Below are 14900 nucleotides of genomic sequence, written 5' to 3' on the forward strand. Positions count from 1 at the left end.
AGGTCATTTGCTTTAATATTTCTATTGTTGGTGACCTTCACTGATGGAGTACATTTGCAGAAAAGTAAGCTTATTTTGGCTCTGTTTTTGTGTAATGAGATAGAAAACTTGCCATTTGTCACGTTTGAAACAGAGTAGACTGTGGCAACAGGAGTCTGCAATTTTAATTTCTGCAGCTGCAGTTTCTAATTAGTGATGAGAAGTAGGTGTTTCCAACCTTTTAAGATCTGCTGGCTCCTCTTCAGTACTTTGGTAATGGAAAAAGTACCACACTGCTTGCAACTTTGATGCAGTCAGAATTATATTAGTGGTCATTACTGGCAGGCACATAACTGAGGTGATTTGTGTTGTACAGAACAGAGATAACTACATCCGCTCCTGTAAATTGCTGCCCGATGGATGCACCCTCATCGTTGGCGGGGAAGCCAGCACATTATCCATATGGGACCTGGCAGCTCCAACACCTCGTATAAAAGCAGAGCTGACATCCTCAGCACCTGCCTGCTATGCTCTGGCTATCAGCCCTGACTCCAAGGTGTGCTTTTCCTGCTGCAGTGATGGGAACATTGCAGTGTGGGATCTGCATAACCAGACATTGGTCAGGTGAGTCGCTGTTTACAGAAAATTTTAATAGAAGTTACTCTTTGGACAGCTGCATAAATATTTATCTCCCTGAATAGGGTTTATAACAGCAAAGTAAATAGTGTCTCTTATTCAGGGACAGTGGGTTTACACCCAAGTCAGGCAGAAACTAGTTTTGGTAGTTTCAGCCTAGTCTCGGAAGATATCTTTCAGGGTTTGTCCATAACCTGCTGTAGTCAATGTAAAAGCTCCTGCAGGTCTCTATCATTTGGGATTGGTCTGCAGCTTTCTACAAGCAACATTCTTGCTGGTTTGTTACTGGTATGGACTGAACATGCCTTCCAGGGAAGGTTTGAGGTTTATTCTTTTCCTTTGTCTTAAGCCTTGTTAAGTAGAAAAAGAGTAGTTTCAATTCCTATTTAGCAAGGATAAGTAGTAAAATTAATCTTACAAAAGTGGTTGAAAGGGTGGATCCTCTCAGTTCTTTAGGAAAGCAGAGGGGCTTACTATAAGATAAGGTTAGTTTAGGCTTGCCAAAGCAGTGATGGCTTACAATATTTTGAGAAGTGTGAGTCTAATTTGGAAAGGCCATGATACCTTGAAAGATCTGAACACAAAAACTAAATAATATGCTTAGTCCACTGTGTTTCGGTTAAACTTCCCGTATATCCATAATTAGCTGAAAATTACATACAGAGAGTCATGTTAATGTGCATGCAAATTTTACTTTCTGTTCAACTTTAGGTCAATAAATACAATTTTAGTAATATAAAGTTTTCACTTTGTCATGTGCATGCTTAGTCCCTGTAAGGGTGCACTGTGCAACATCTATACACATCTGTGAATGTCTTGCTTTTTAAGAGTTTGCTGTATGTGTTCCCACCACTTGCGTGCTGATCTTGCTGGTTGATAGCACATGGAATTTTGAGACCAGAGCTACTAAACAAAACATGCCGTGTGACCTTTTTGTGGCAGCTCTTGGTGATTCATACCCTTCCTTCACAAGCTAGTTGTCTTTTCCCCACCCGCCCTCCACCTTTCACACTGAGGCACAGGACTTTGCTAAAGCTAATTGCTGACGAAAAATGCAGAAGCTTCAGAATGCTTTTGCCAAAGGATTAAGAAAAACTTGAGATGACCTTCTGGTTGCCGAAATCTGAGATTTGCTAATGAGGAGGTTATAAAACAAACTGCTCCATTTAGATTTTTCTAATCTCCTGCCACAGAGAATGCAACTTTGTGACTCAGCAATGCTTGTGTTTAACTATCTGGATCTCTATCTGGATCCCTTTCTATTAGTATAGCTGCTTGTTATGTATCTTCTTGACTTGCAGCCAAAGAAAAATACAGAAGTTGTTTTCTCATATTGGAGGTTTTATTCTCTGACTGCTTCGATTTTATCTGAGTTATCCTTAGTGGTTTGAACTGTAGTTACTGGGCTTTAATATTCTCATAAGTGGGTATGGGCTTTTGGGGGGCTTTGTTTGTTTTGTTTTCTTTTTTCAAAACCCGACAGGAAATATTTTACTTTATTCAGCTAGCCACGATGCAGATAATTTCTCTAGCACCTGGAAATGTTTTTTTAACGCTGGTATTTAATACTCAGTGAGAAGGAGGGGCTGATTCTTGCTCATCATCAGACATAGAACAGATGACACATGTACAGAGTCCAAAACTAACACCACAACAGTGTTTACCTTGAGCTCTGGCAGGAAATCATTATTCAATCTGGTTTGTTTTATCAGGCAATTCCAGGGCCACACAGATGGAGCCAGCTGTATTGACATTTCTAATGATGGTACCAAGCTCTGGACAGGAGGTTTGGATAACACTGTCAGATCCTGGGACTTGAGAGAAGGGAGACAGCTACAACAGCATGACTTCACATCACAGGTAACTGGATTTTCCTACAGCTTGTGGCAATATGTGGGGTGGGAAGGAAACCCATAGGATCAAAGGTAAGACTGAGCCCAGTAGAACTGGCAGATTGTTCCCCTGCTTCCTTTTGGCTGCTCTCAACACAATATTTTGAAGCTTTTTTATGTGCTTAGATTGCAGAAGAAAATGATAGCCTGACACTATTTTTTTCCTGTTTTTCTAAGTTAATATGTAAAAACGGGTTATTTAGTTACTCAAATTTTGAACTGCAGTTTTGCTATTGAATTATGTAAATTTGCCCTTATCTCTCTCGCTCGCTCTCTCTTTCTCTCTCTCTCTCTTTCTCGCCCCCCCTTTCCCACGTAATTTTAACTGCAGAAAAAATTATCTATAGGAAAATAATTAAAAGGTGTAAATATGATATAATTTTCAGATATTTTCCCTTGGTTATTGTCCTACTGGTGAATGGCTAGCTGTGGGAATGGAGAGCAGCAATGTCGAAGTGCTACATGTAAATAAACCAGACAAGTATCAACTGCACCTTCATGAAAGCTGTGTATTGTCACTCAAGTTTGCTTACTGTGGTAAGTTGCCCTGAACATAGAACTGGAGGTCAGGGTTCTTAATTCATGTTTTGCTGATTAGTTATTTCATAGTCATTAGTTATTACATCTCAGTTTCTTAAGTAACGCATAAATATCTCTGCTTTATGAATTCAAATGCACTTATCTACAAACAGCCATCTGTTTGTCTAGAGGCTGCTGTGAGGATTGATTCGTGTGTAAAAAGCTATTTCTGTTTGAAGTTTAGGGATTTCCTAGTATGTAACACACTGCAAACGTGCTGAGCATCCACATTGATTGTAAGCAAAAGTACTGTGTTGATTTGTAGTAGAGCTTTTATAAGGGCAATTAGTTAACAGATTTCATTGATGTGAATTGAAAACCCAAATTTTGTCACATGTCTCTTTCATGTTTCTGTAATCCTTCTGGTTTGTATTCTAGGTAAATGGTTTGTGAGTACTGGGAAAGATAACCTTCTTAATGCATGGAGAACTCCTTATGGAGCCAGTATCTTCCAGGTGAGGATGATGTTGCTTTCAATGAAAAAAAAAAACAAAAACACACAGAGTTCCAGGAGTGGATTCAGATATCTTCACATATGTGATCTACCTAAAATTAGATGATGGAATGAGGGTAAACAGACTTTTTTTTAATGATGTAATATATTTCTATTTTTCTTTTAGTCCAAAGAATCTTCATCAGTGCTTAGCTGTGACATCTCTGTGGATGATAAGTACATTGTCACTGGCTCTGGAGACAAAAAAGCTACAGTCTATGAAGTTATCTACTGAAAAATATGATGGGGATATTCTTTTAGAGGTTGAACTGGGCCAAAATTATTTGTAGAAGTAGAAAGGTTTTGAATTTTTGAAAGGAACAAAAGTGTTGAGGTTCCAGACCTTGCCATGAAACTACTCCGATTTTTCAAAATAGAAAGCAACATCCAGCAACTGAGTATTGGCTACGTGGACCAGACGGAACACAGAGGCAAGATGGACAAATGTAGCCTAGGTTTTTGACATAATTTTTAAAAGCCAAGTCTACTGAAGAACGTTGGAACCTTTTATTTTTTTCTTTTTGTGACCTCATGCAAATTTTTCTCATTGCCTGAATATGGGGGATAAATACCTTTCTGTTCCTTGCAGTTCAAGTTGCATTCTGTCCTGGGTAGAGCAGCAGTGTCTCAGATGAACTTGTTTCCTGGTTTTGCATCTTGTGATATGTTTTTGTATTTTTGTTGAAGGTCAAACATTTGTATAAATTGTAAATATATTTAGTTTACTACAGTAAAGGCTTTAGTACCAACAACCAGTCTTCCCCCTTGCCCCCTCCCTGCTTGCCCTGCTTATTTAAAATTAAAAACCTTTTGGGGATATAAGTACCTTTTTAGAAGCAAAAGCAAACACTATGTATAGTTTGAAAATGGTGTCTTATTCTTTATAACTGTTCTTAGATTCCTTTATCATACTTCAAAGTAGTTGATTTGACATACTAGGATATCAAGTCCAGTAGATATTGTCTTGTTCTACAGAAAGCTTAAAGGCAGTTTTGTACTAATTATAGTGTAAATATAAAAATTGAACATTTCATAAAGCTGTGCAGTTTAAGTTTATTCTGATGTCCCATGTATATGTTCTTTGGCAGATACAGTAATATGTGCCTGATCATAACTCATTTGGTCATTTCCTTAGAAGAGGAGGTGACTTCCCTGTCCTTTTTTCCCCCCAGCTGAACAGAATTCATGTGAGACTACATTTCAACTAAGTACATCAGAGCCTTTATTTGTTATATGAGGATGTCTGTGATTACAGAAGTTGCATCCTTCATGTGTTACAGAGAAGTGGTAGTTAATGACCATTTCCTTTTTAAAGTCTTGTCTATACTTAGATACTCAGGTAAATTTAACTAAATTACCAAAAGTATGAGTCTACAGGGGATTGCTTAAAGATGTTAAATACTTGCAGGGTTGCAAGTGAAGTGAATTAAAGTAAACTAAGTGAAAATTGCTTCTTAATTTCTTGTGAGAATATTGACAAAGGAATATTTTGATTTTTAACTAATCCACTCTACAAATTAATTAGAGTTAATTTTCCTGAGTGTCCCATGTTATGCAGGCCTGCAGGCTCTATGTGTTCATGCTGAGCAATCTGTGAGTCCTTTCCATTGTTGCATCACTGTGTGACATCTGTGAAGAGCCATGATAGGCAGCCAGTTACCAAAGCTATGCATCTTCAAGTTTTCTTGGTGTACTCAAGAGCAATGAATAAGGAGAGAATGTGTTCACTTTATTTAACTATTATTTTTTCGGTCTAATGTGTTCTACCACTGTGTGCTAGACAACAAACTTTGCTGTTGCACTGGTGAGAGCCATACATTTCCTACATTCTGTAATTTGGTTATAATTTCTGTTGCTAGTGGAGAGTACAGATGAACAGAAGGATATCTTTGAGCAATTAATTTAGATTACACAAACTGGCAGACAGAAGAAGAGATGCTTTCTCATTTTGGTAGCATTTGACGATGGCCTATATGTCCCTGCTCTTTCAAAGATATGCAGCTAGGAAGAAACAAGCTTGACTGACAGATGTGTTGATTGGATAAAGAATTTTTCATCTGGGGGCAAATTTTATCTAAGTTTCTAGTCTGAAGAGGCACAGGTTTTCCTTTTGATTTACATGACCGTTCTACTGAAACCAAATTATAGCATCTAAAACTGTAATAGCCTTAACGTATTAACATTCCATTCAGAATGTAAAATATAACCATTCAGGATAATCTGGTCTCCTAGAAATTTAAAATAGCATTGTATCAATATGTATCCATATATTTCTTTGTTGATTGCTTTGTTGTTAATTTGTATCTGTATGAAAATTACAGACAAGTTTAGATGCTGGTCATGTTGCTTTCAGACATAGTGGGGTAAAAAGCAGAATCATCAGGCTTTTCAGAGAATTAACTATATTTGCTACACTGAAGTACTGGGAAGTGCTATGCCACTATTTAAAGGGAAAGTTTTAAAATAAGAGTATTTACGAGATTACTTGATTTTTACATTTTTCATATTGAAATTTCTCTTAACATCTGGTTCTGGCAGTGATCATTGACTTTAGCAGCGCTGGCAAATTTGCTTTAACTAGGATCTTTTGGATTTTTGCCAAACTGCTGTCACCTTGGCTTTTACTTTATAGGTATCCTTTTGCTGTTCTCTGAAGTCAACATCAGAGGAGCCAAGAATGCAAGTATTCTTACACATCTATATCAATTAAAAAGGATCCCACAAGTGTAATTGGTCTGCTATATGTTGTGGCATAGGGCTTGCTAGCAAGATCACACTTGTCAATCAGGAGGTTCAAAATCATAGTGTCAGGAGAATCATAAAATACCTTGTTTTCTTGGCTTCTAGAATGTACAGTGTGTCAGAGCAGTTATGGAATCAGAAATTTATGTGTATGAATTTAATCATATTTGTACCATGTATTTCTTGATTGTAATTAAGAAATTAATTCCTTTTTTTCCCACATCATATCTTTAAGCCTTGGGTCTGAAAATTAGTGGATACATCTGAAAGCTTCTGGATGCATCATCCATACTTGTGGATGAGTAGTTCTCTCCATTTGTTGTTTCAGATTTCATTTAATGTTTATAAAATTGTGAATCTTTTCATTTGTCAGAGAGTAAAGTATATTCTACTTGCAGATGTAATTTTTAATGAAAAGATAGATTTGCTGAACTCCTAGCATGTCTGTCTATGCAGTCGCCAAAAAGATGTAAAACTCGTGAAGCTTAAAACTTCCGTAAGTTCTTGTAGCCGTGTGTAAAGTAGTGGGTGGAAATAATTGCTCATTGAGTGAAGAATCAGACTAACCAAGATCAGCAGTAACAGAAGAGGCACTGGGGAAACCATGTGAGGAAGAGAAGTACACCAGTAATTACCAGTAATACTATTGTATAGGTAATTCCTTTTTTTGGTGGGGGGAGGGTCAACCTGAATACAGTCCTAAAAGATTCCTTTGGTTAGCGCCTTTTGGGACAGTCTCTGTGTGCTGGGTGGCCTTCAGTATTCAGAGATGTCTCAATGGCACTCTGGCAAATGCCAGTTCTGGATAGAAGCAGGGAGTCCTTACAAAAGACATTTTGGATGTCAGTGCAAACAATAACTGATGAAGAGGGGATTTGTGGTAATACCAATTCAACTGAACAAAATCCTTTGTCAGCTCTAATATGTATATTTTGTATACGTGCATTTGGTGTAGCCCTTCATAAATCAATTGTGCAGAAAGGCATGATATCATTCCACACAATGTATTTGTTAGTGTGTCAGATTTTCTTTTTGATTATAATTCCAAGCAATGGTAGTTCCCCATGTTAACCTACAAGCCACCGGTGTCTTGAGAGAGAATTTTCATCTACATTAGTTCTTTCTAACTCATTTGGCATTTCAAAGGCTTTTGTTCTTTTAAAGGAAAGAGAGACCACTAAATGAACATCATTTTCACAGACTGTTATAACAAGTGTTATTTTTTAATATAAACATCAATGTAGAATCCATGTATGAATGATTGACCATAGTTTTTGGGTCACATTTTTGCACTGGTGACACAAGTAGAATTTCAGAAGCTTCTAAGTTACTCAAGTAGCTTTAACTCAGCTTGACAAACTGATTTTTTATTTTGGTGTTTAATTCCTGATAGGGTTTTTTGTTTGTTTGTATTTTTGTGAAATGGCTGGCCCACTTAGGATCCCATGGGATTATGCAGTCTAGTTAAAATAGTCTTTCATATTTTCTATTATATTGGTGCAATTTTGAGTTGATGGGGAAATTCCACCATTCTATTAATTAAGGAAGGTGGATTTTGAAGTTTTTTGACTAAGGAGGAGTACAGACTTCTAATTTCGCACTACTGATAAAGTGTTTACCCCTTAAATCACTTCACTGGATAATCTGGACTGACTCCAACTCTGCTGTCTCTTTGAAGGATTTTGGTTTTTTCTGCTACCACAAGCACACAGAAAGAATTTGAGAATGAAGGTTTATGTAAGACTTCAGCCAATTCATTCTGTCCTGCCAGACAGACATACTTCATTACATAATGGGGAAGGTGAAGTAACTCAGAGTTGAACCTGACAAACACCAGAATGCAGGAGAGTTATGGCACAGAAATTCATGGACAGAACCACTTCAGTTAAAAAAGCCTTCCAAGATGATCTAGTCCAACCTCTGACTGAACATTACGTGTAAACTAAACCATAGCATTATGTGCTGCATCCAGTCATTTCTTGAACGCCTGTGGGATGGATGACTCTACCACCTCCCTGGGCAGCCTGCTCCAATGCTTGACAGCCTTATCCATGAGAAAATTCTTCCTGAGGTCCAACCTGAACCTCCCCTGGCTCAGCTTGAAGCTGTGTCCTCTTGTCCTGTGGCTGAGAGGCCAAGTGACACCCAACTTGCTACAACCTCATTTCAGGGAGTTGTAGAGTGATGAAGTCTCCCCTGAGCCTTTTCTCCAGTCTAAACAATACCAGCTCCCTCAGCCACTCCTTAAAAGACTTGTGCTCCAGATCCTTCACCAGCTTCTTTGCCCTTCTCTGAACACGCCTCAATGTCCTTGTTGTGAGTGGCCTAAAACAGAACACAGGATTTGAGGTGAAGCCTTTCCAGTGACAGGGACAATCCAAGCTCTAGTCCTGCTAGCCACACTATTGCTGACACAAACGAGGACACCATTAGTCACCTTGGACACTTATCACACTGCAGGACAAGGGGAGATGAGAACATAGAAGCACATACATTTTAGGTGTAATCTAACATGCCATCTACGCAATTCACCTAGAATGAAATTTCAGTCAGAGTTCACTGACATCTGCTTCTCTATAAATGTTTCTGCAGTTATTCAAGGACCCTTGAGTTGTGTGTTTGAGCTGGAATTGGACATTTCTTTGATATCCATGAACATCTGGTCATCTCATCTTAGGAGGAAAGGGAGTTAACTCACAGCTGGTTCTCAACATTTACCCTTACCTTTTATTTCTGTAGCTCAAGATCTGCTTCCAAGCACTTGATAATCCCATTTTCAGCAACATGCTCCCAAATGTCCCACTGCAGCTTAAGTGCTTAGTGCTGTGTGGTAGATTTTGCTAGGGAAATCAGACATGTAAGAACTAGGTGCTTGAAAAATCTGTCCTATGGGTCTATCTTACTGACATTTCTGAGAAATTTACCCAGGATTTCTGCTTAGCTATATAGGAGAGCTCAAACACTCACTGAAACATTTTCTAAATCGGTAAAAAGTGTGTTTTGAACATATTTTAAGCACATGGGTGGGCTTGGGTGTTTTTTGATTTGGTTTGTGGTTTTTCGCCATTTTCTGTTGATTGATTTTTTTTTCTTCTGACATTACTTTAAAAAGTATGAATTGAATACAACAAGAAAACATGAAGGGAAATCAGAAGAATAAATAATAATCTTCAGAGAGCAGAATGTTGTTGAAGATGCAAAGAACCTACTGCTTCTATGATATATTAATTCTTGAGAGAGCTGGATTTCTATTTCCTTGAGGCTAAAAGTGCTGCTCAGAAAACTGAATACCAAAAAACATCTGTTGTGGGGACAAATATTAGTTATCATTTTCAAATCTGAGCAGGGTTTTTTGTGGGGTTTGGGTTGTTTGGTGTTTGCCCCTCCATATTTCTTAGATCTGGATCTTACAGTTCACTCTGAGAAGCTGAACAACAGTCCATGTTCTTTCTGGCTCTATGCTCTACTATGCATTAGTACGAATTTAGTTGCCTGTTAATGATATACAGTATACAGGAAAATCTGACTGAATATTTCAGTGGATAGCTGCATAATTATATTGGGCATTGTCTGCTGTAATGATTTCCCTTACTAAAGCAAGCACTCGGATATAAGAGCTGCATTATTCTATACTCATACTTTTATTGTTTATGAATTCCTAGTTCGGCATAGTTGACCCTTCATAGAAAAAATTCTGTGATGGCTTCTGAGGTAAAACATAAAATTATGAGATTTTTCCTGTCCTACAATTTCACATATGATTTTGCCCATATTTTTAAGGTTATGTTGATTCACAGAAGAGATGCTGCAAGAAACTCAACATTTCCATTGTGTACAGCTTGGCAAGGATTGCCTTTGCTATGTTCACAACACAAAGGTATCTCTCAAACCCTGTTTCAAAACCCTGTTTTCTGCCAAAAATGAGTTTGAGGTGAAGATAACACATAGTCTGGAGACTAAACAATCAAACATACTGTTATCATTATCCCTTTTGTATACTCTGTCATTAACATAGAAAATGGAGATGATAGCCTGTAACTGCAAACAATAAATGGTGTTTTTCCTTTGAGCACTGATTTTAATGGCAGTTTAAAAAAGTTAACAAGCAGAATGAAGAAGTCATAAATGAAAGTTAACCCACAGCAGTTGGAAACTGAGAAATCCTTGTTACTTTCCTGATAGTGAGCCTAATTTTTTAAAAATAAAATCCATCTGCTCATTTCACAGTCTTTGTCACACTTCCTTCAGCGATCCACAGTGGAAACCCCCTTACTTTAAAACCTGTGTGCAATTATGATAAGTTAATAACTCTTATTTTGTGGTTTGCTGTGGCATAAAGTTTTGCAGACCAGCAAAGATGCCCTTTATTCTTAAAAAATAATTAGCTATTGGGCTTTTTCTGCAGTTGGAAATTATTTTTTTAAAATTGGATTTCAAATAAATACACAATCTGATGGTTTCGCAATTTCAAAGTATTTTCTAATTGTTGATGAATCAGCCAAACACTGCTGTTAAGTATGTAAATGTCCTTAACGTCAGCCTGGTTTTTGCTTAACAGGCCATGTGTGCAACAAAACTTTGGAGCGATTCAACTTTTGTGGCCACATTAAATTTACTTACTGGAATAAGTTTCCTTTTTCATACAGAAATCAGTTTACTACTGTGCTCCTTTGTGTTTCCTCCTGGATATATATTAGATCTCTAGAGATGTTTTAATGAGTTATACATACATAATGCTTCTAATTTTTCTTTGTCTTTCCGATTGTTAGATATGTGAGATATGTATTTCTGACAGCAGTTGAGTGAATATTCACAAATATATGAAATAATTGAATTTTTGAATGTGTACTTCAAGAAGTTTATAGACTTGTGTAGATAAATCATTGATTTTCATTTGTCAAATTCAAGATTTTCAAGCCCTGATACTCTTGTATTTTTATCAGTGAATCTGTTAAAGGAAATACTTCTGGATTTTGAATGGTTTTCATTGCTTTTTTAATTTGTTTATGTAGATACTCTTCTTTGTTGAGTACAAGTTATTGACCTGGTATTCTATTTATATTTCTTCCTGGTTCTTCAGTATTTTATCTAGCTGTAACTTATTAAAAACCACAAATATGAAATGGGGATATTAATGACAAGTGGTTTAAATGTGAGAGTTTCAAAATGCATGCTAGAATATTTCAACACTTTGTTCACTGTAATTTTACATTTTTTCATTACTTAAGTAATTAAAAAAAATCCTTAGGGTTGAATTACAGTAAAATTTTATACATCTCGGTACTAATTTTGTCTCCCAGTGGACAGCAATAATTTAGATGGGATTGCTTTTACTCTACCTAATTTATTCTTGGGCAGGGGGGAAGGGGAAAAATATTAACCTTGCAAATTTTTCTAATTATAATAATTTCATTGCTATTGTTAATTGTTTTTAATAACCTTCATGCCTTCAGAAATTTGTTCTTCTATATTTTGAAGAAAACATACCGATATACAGGGTTCTGTAATAGAATGTGTTTACAGTATTTATCCCCTGGGTTAGCTATAACAGTAAGGGGAAGTACAGTGACAGATACCACTTGCAATAGTTGCTAGTGCAATGTGCCTTTGAATAATTTTCTTTAGTTATTAAATTTTCTTGTAATCTTAGGTGAGGTGAGCAGCTTTAAATTAGTTTCCTTTCTATCAAAGTGGATATGACAATACATTCTTAGAGCTTTACTAGTCTTACTAAATTTAAATCTACACGGTAAATGGTTGCATGGATGGTTTTGAACTGATTTGACTGTTCAGGTTAACTTCTTAGGTTTCAAAACCTGCTAGAGTAGGGGGAGAAATTACCAGTTATGTTTGGGGGGTTTTTATTGCTTTCATTTTGTACTCTGTATATCAGTGGGACTTTCTTACCACTGTAGGTGTGGTCAGTTTTAATGTTGCCATAGTTTGCTCCATCTGTTTCCTTTGAATTTAGCTTAAAAATTAATCCCTTTTCATAGGTGTCTGCTTTGAACCTTAACAAATATAAAAATAATCAAAATATCACTATTTTATAGAGACACTGTATATTTCTCTGTTTCTGATGTGGATATTGTTTAGCAGGGCCTGTCTAGTTAAAAGGCAGTTAAAATAGTAATCACACACGATCTGTGTCTAACTGTCATTAGTAGAAAAAGTGCAACAAAGTGATATGTGGTGGTAACAACTCGGAAGGAAAAGAATATGAAATTCAGATAGCAGCTTGAACAATTTACTGTTAGCATGGGGCCCAATAACACTACAAAGCTATAAACTCTGTCTTTCTAGATTGCCCAGTTAGGTGGCAGAGATGCAATTTATCTTTTCTGAAGCCGCCTGCTGCTAGCTAGCTCCATCTCCTGTCACAGCCTATTAGCTCCCCAAGAAAATTGGTGGGAAATTGCCTGCAGATTGTAGGAAATTGCATCTCCAGACCCAGGAAAAAATGTAGGATAGCACAACACTGATCCTCCCAGAGCAGCTATTAATACAGCAAAAGCTGACCTTTGGCATGGCGTGAAACGACTTTGCTGAATAAAGACTGTATTATACATGGTTGAAGGAGGGAAGGAATTATTATCCTAGCTATGCTTGTAGTCAGCCTGTTCCAGGAAGCTTAAGTATGAGCAGCAGGTTCTGCTGCCCCTCATTCCCATTGGAAGGTGGGAGAGGACATTTTGCAGCCTTATACACAAATTTCATTGTACAAATGGGCAAAAAACACATTATGTATTTAAATTATGTTAGTACATATCAAATTCAAAGGTTTAGTGGCAAAGCTGAAAGGTAATTTATGAAGCTAATTGCAAAAAAATTAATAGGTGGCTCTGCTCAGACAAGTCTTGGTCAGACTAGGAACAACTTTTTGGTTATTTAATTCTATTTGTATATACACATTATGCATTTGATTTTGGAGCAGTTACAATGAAAAGGAACTGATTTGTTCTGTAACTGTGAACTGTAAAAAGTCATGGAATACACATTACTTATTATAGATTTTAGCATTAAATTCCTTGCTGCTAGGAAGCTCACTTCTGTCATGTTTAAACCAATTCCCATGTGTTCTTTATGGTGTGATATACAATGAATTTGACCCTCTGTCATTTCTACTACAGCTACCTTTCTACTTTTGTACTTTACCTCAGTTTTATAGGGCCTTTCAATAAAAGACTCAACTTTTCTGTGAATTCTGAGAGAGGGGTTATATATAGTTAGGGTTTTTTTCAACATAAAAATAAATGTCAGTATTTTCTTTGAGCTTGCAATTGTACTTAGTTGATTCAAAGCCTCCTGAGGAAGATGTGGTTGTGAATCAGAGTGGCGTATTGATCAGAAGCGAGTATGAGGGGGGCGGCAGCAGCAGGGAAAAAATCATTTTGCAATCAAGAGCATTGCTGTTTTCAAACTCAGACAAGATATCTTGGTAACTGGCAGCTGCCCAGGGATCTAAGTGAAACCAATGGGTTCATTTCCTGTTGTATTAGTGTCCACTGTTGTAAATGAGCTAGCAGGGCTTACGAACACTCACACCGCTGATTAGAGAAAATTAGTGGCCTGCCTTATGGAGCTGAGGTAGAGGCAGCAGGGTAAAAAAGGTATTGCACATAGTTCAAAGCACAGCTGAAGGGGATCAAGAGAACTTCATGTCATGGGGCTCTCTGGACTGCTGTTTTGAATTCTTATGATCATGAATGCACACATATGTCAGTCTGAAATGCTAATTCGTTGAGGCATTGATTTTCTAAATTAGTTATAGCGCCTTTTACGGAAGTTATGCAGTTTAGTGCTGTGTGTCTTTTCTTGTAAAACACAAATACAGGAACTGAAGAGCTGTGGTGCTTGAGCCTTTATTCTGTATTTACATATAGCTGTTCATCTTCCAAGGTATTACATATTAATTGCATTCTCAAAATAAACCTTGCCATTTAGTAACAAACTGGTTTGTATAGTTCAATATATATATTGGATGAGCAAAGAACATTTTAAGGGCACAGAAAATCTTCTCCATCTAATCACTGAATTTGCCTTTTCTTGTAACAAACAGACAAAATAAATTGGGTGATACAGTAATAAGGATTTCATTTCTTCTGGCTGATGGCACTATGCGCACTGTTACCTGCATGCATACTCTGAGGCCAAGCCTGTTATTCTACACAGAGCAAAGAGAACTAATCATTCTGTATGAAAGCAGAAGCTTTCTTTCCATAAATTCAAAGCTGCAAGCTCTTGCTTTCCTATGGAAACAACCAAAATTAGACTGGGCTGTGAGGAATTTGGAGTGCACCAAAAGCTGCTCTGGACAGTTGGTTGGTTTAAAAGAGGACTGGCAGGGGGGAAAATCCAGCTCCTGACAAACCAGTTCTCGGCCAACACTTAATGACTGGAAAAGATGTGCAAACCATAAATAGAACCTTTTATCCTGTAACAGTTGATGAGCTCCAGCAAAAGACAGCACACTAAACTTAGTTCAAAGAGAGTTTGTTGTCAGTCTAAGTTCTGATCAGTCCAACTTTGGTCAGACCATGTTTTTCATAATGTATTATTACAGCCAATAACACATCAGA

At 37.1% G+C, this 14900-nt stretch overlaps 1 protein-coding gene across 1 annotated transcript in view; it reads left to right on the forward strand.

Annotated features, from left to right (window-relative positions):
* LOC102045458 (TLE family member 1, transcriptional corepressor) overlaps positions 1 to 14272 on the forward strand; it is an 85062-nt gene extending 70790 nt beyond the window's left edge. The window contains exons 18-22 of the mRNA XM_031056870.1: positions 356 to 603; positions 2328 to 2475; positions 2894 to 3044; positions 3465 to 3541; positions 3707 to 14272. Coding sequence (XP_030912730.1) covers positions 356 to 603; positions 2328 to 2475; positions 2894 to 3044; positions 3465 to 3541; positions 3707 to 3814 — 732 coding nt within the window. The 3' untranslated portion in view covers positions 3815 to 14272. The remainder of the gene's footprint in view (positions 1 to 355; positions 604 to 2327; positions 2476 to 2893; positions 3045 to 3464; positions 3542 to 3706) is intronic.
* The last annotated feature ends 628 nt before the right edge of the window (positions 14273 to 14900 follow it).

The sequence above is a fragment of the Geospiza fortis genome, unplaced genomic scaffold (genome assembly GCF_000277835.1).
Source record: "Geospiza fortis unplaced genomic scaffold, GeoFor_1.0 scaffold12, whole genome shotgun sequence".
In the NCBI taxonomy this organism is placed as follows: domain Eukaryota; kingdom Metazoa; phylum Chordata; class Aves; order Passeriformes; family Thraupidae; genus Geospiza; species Geospiza fortis.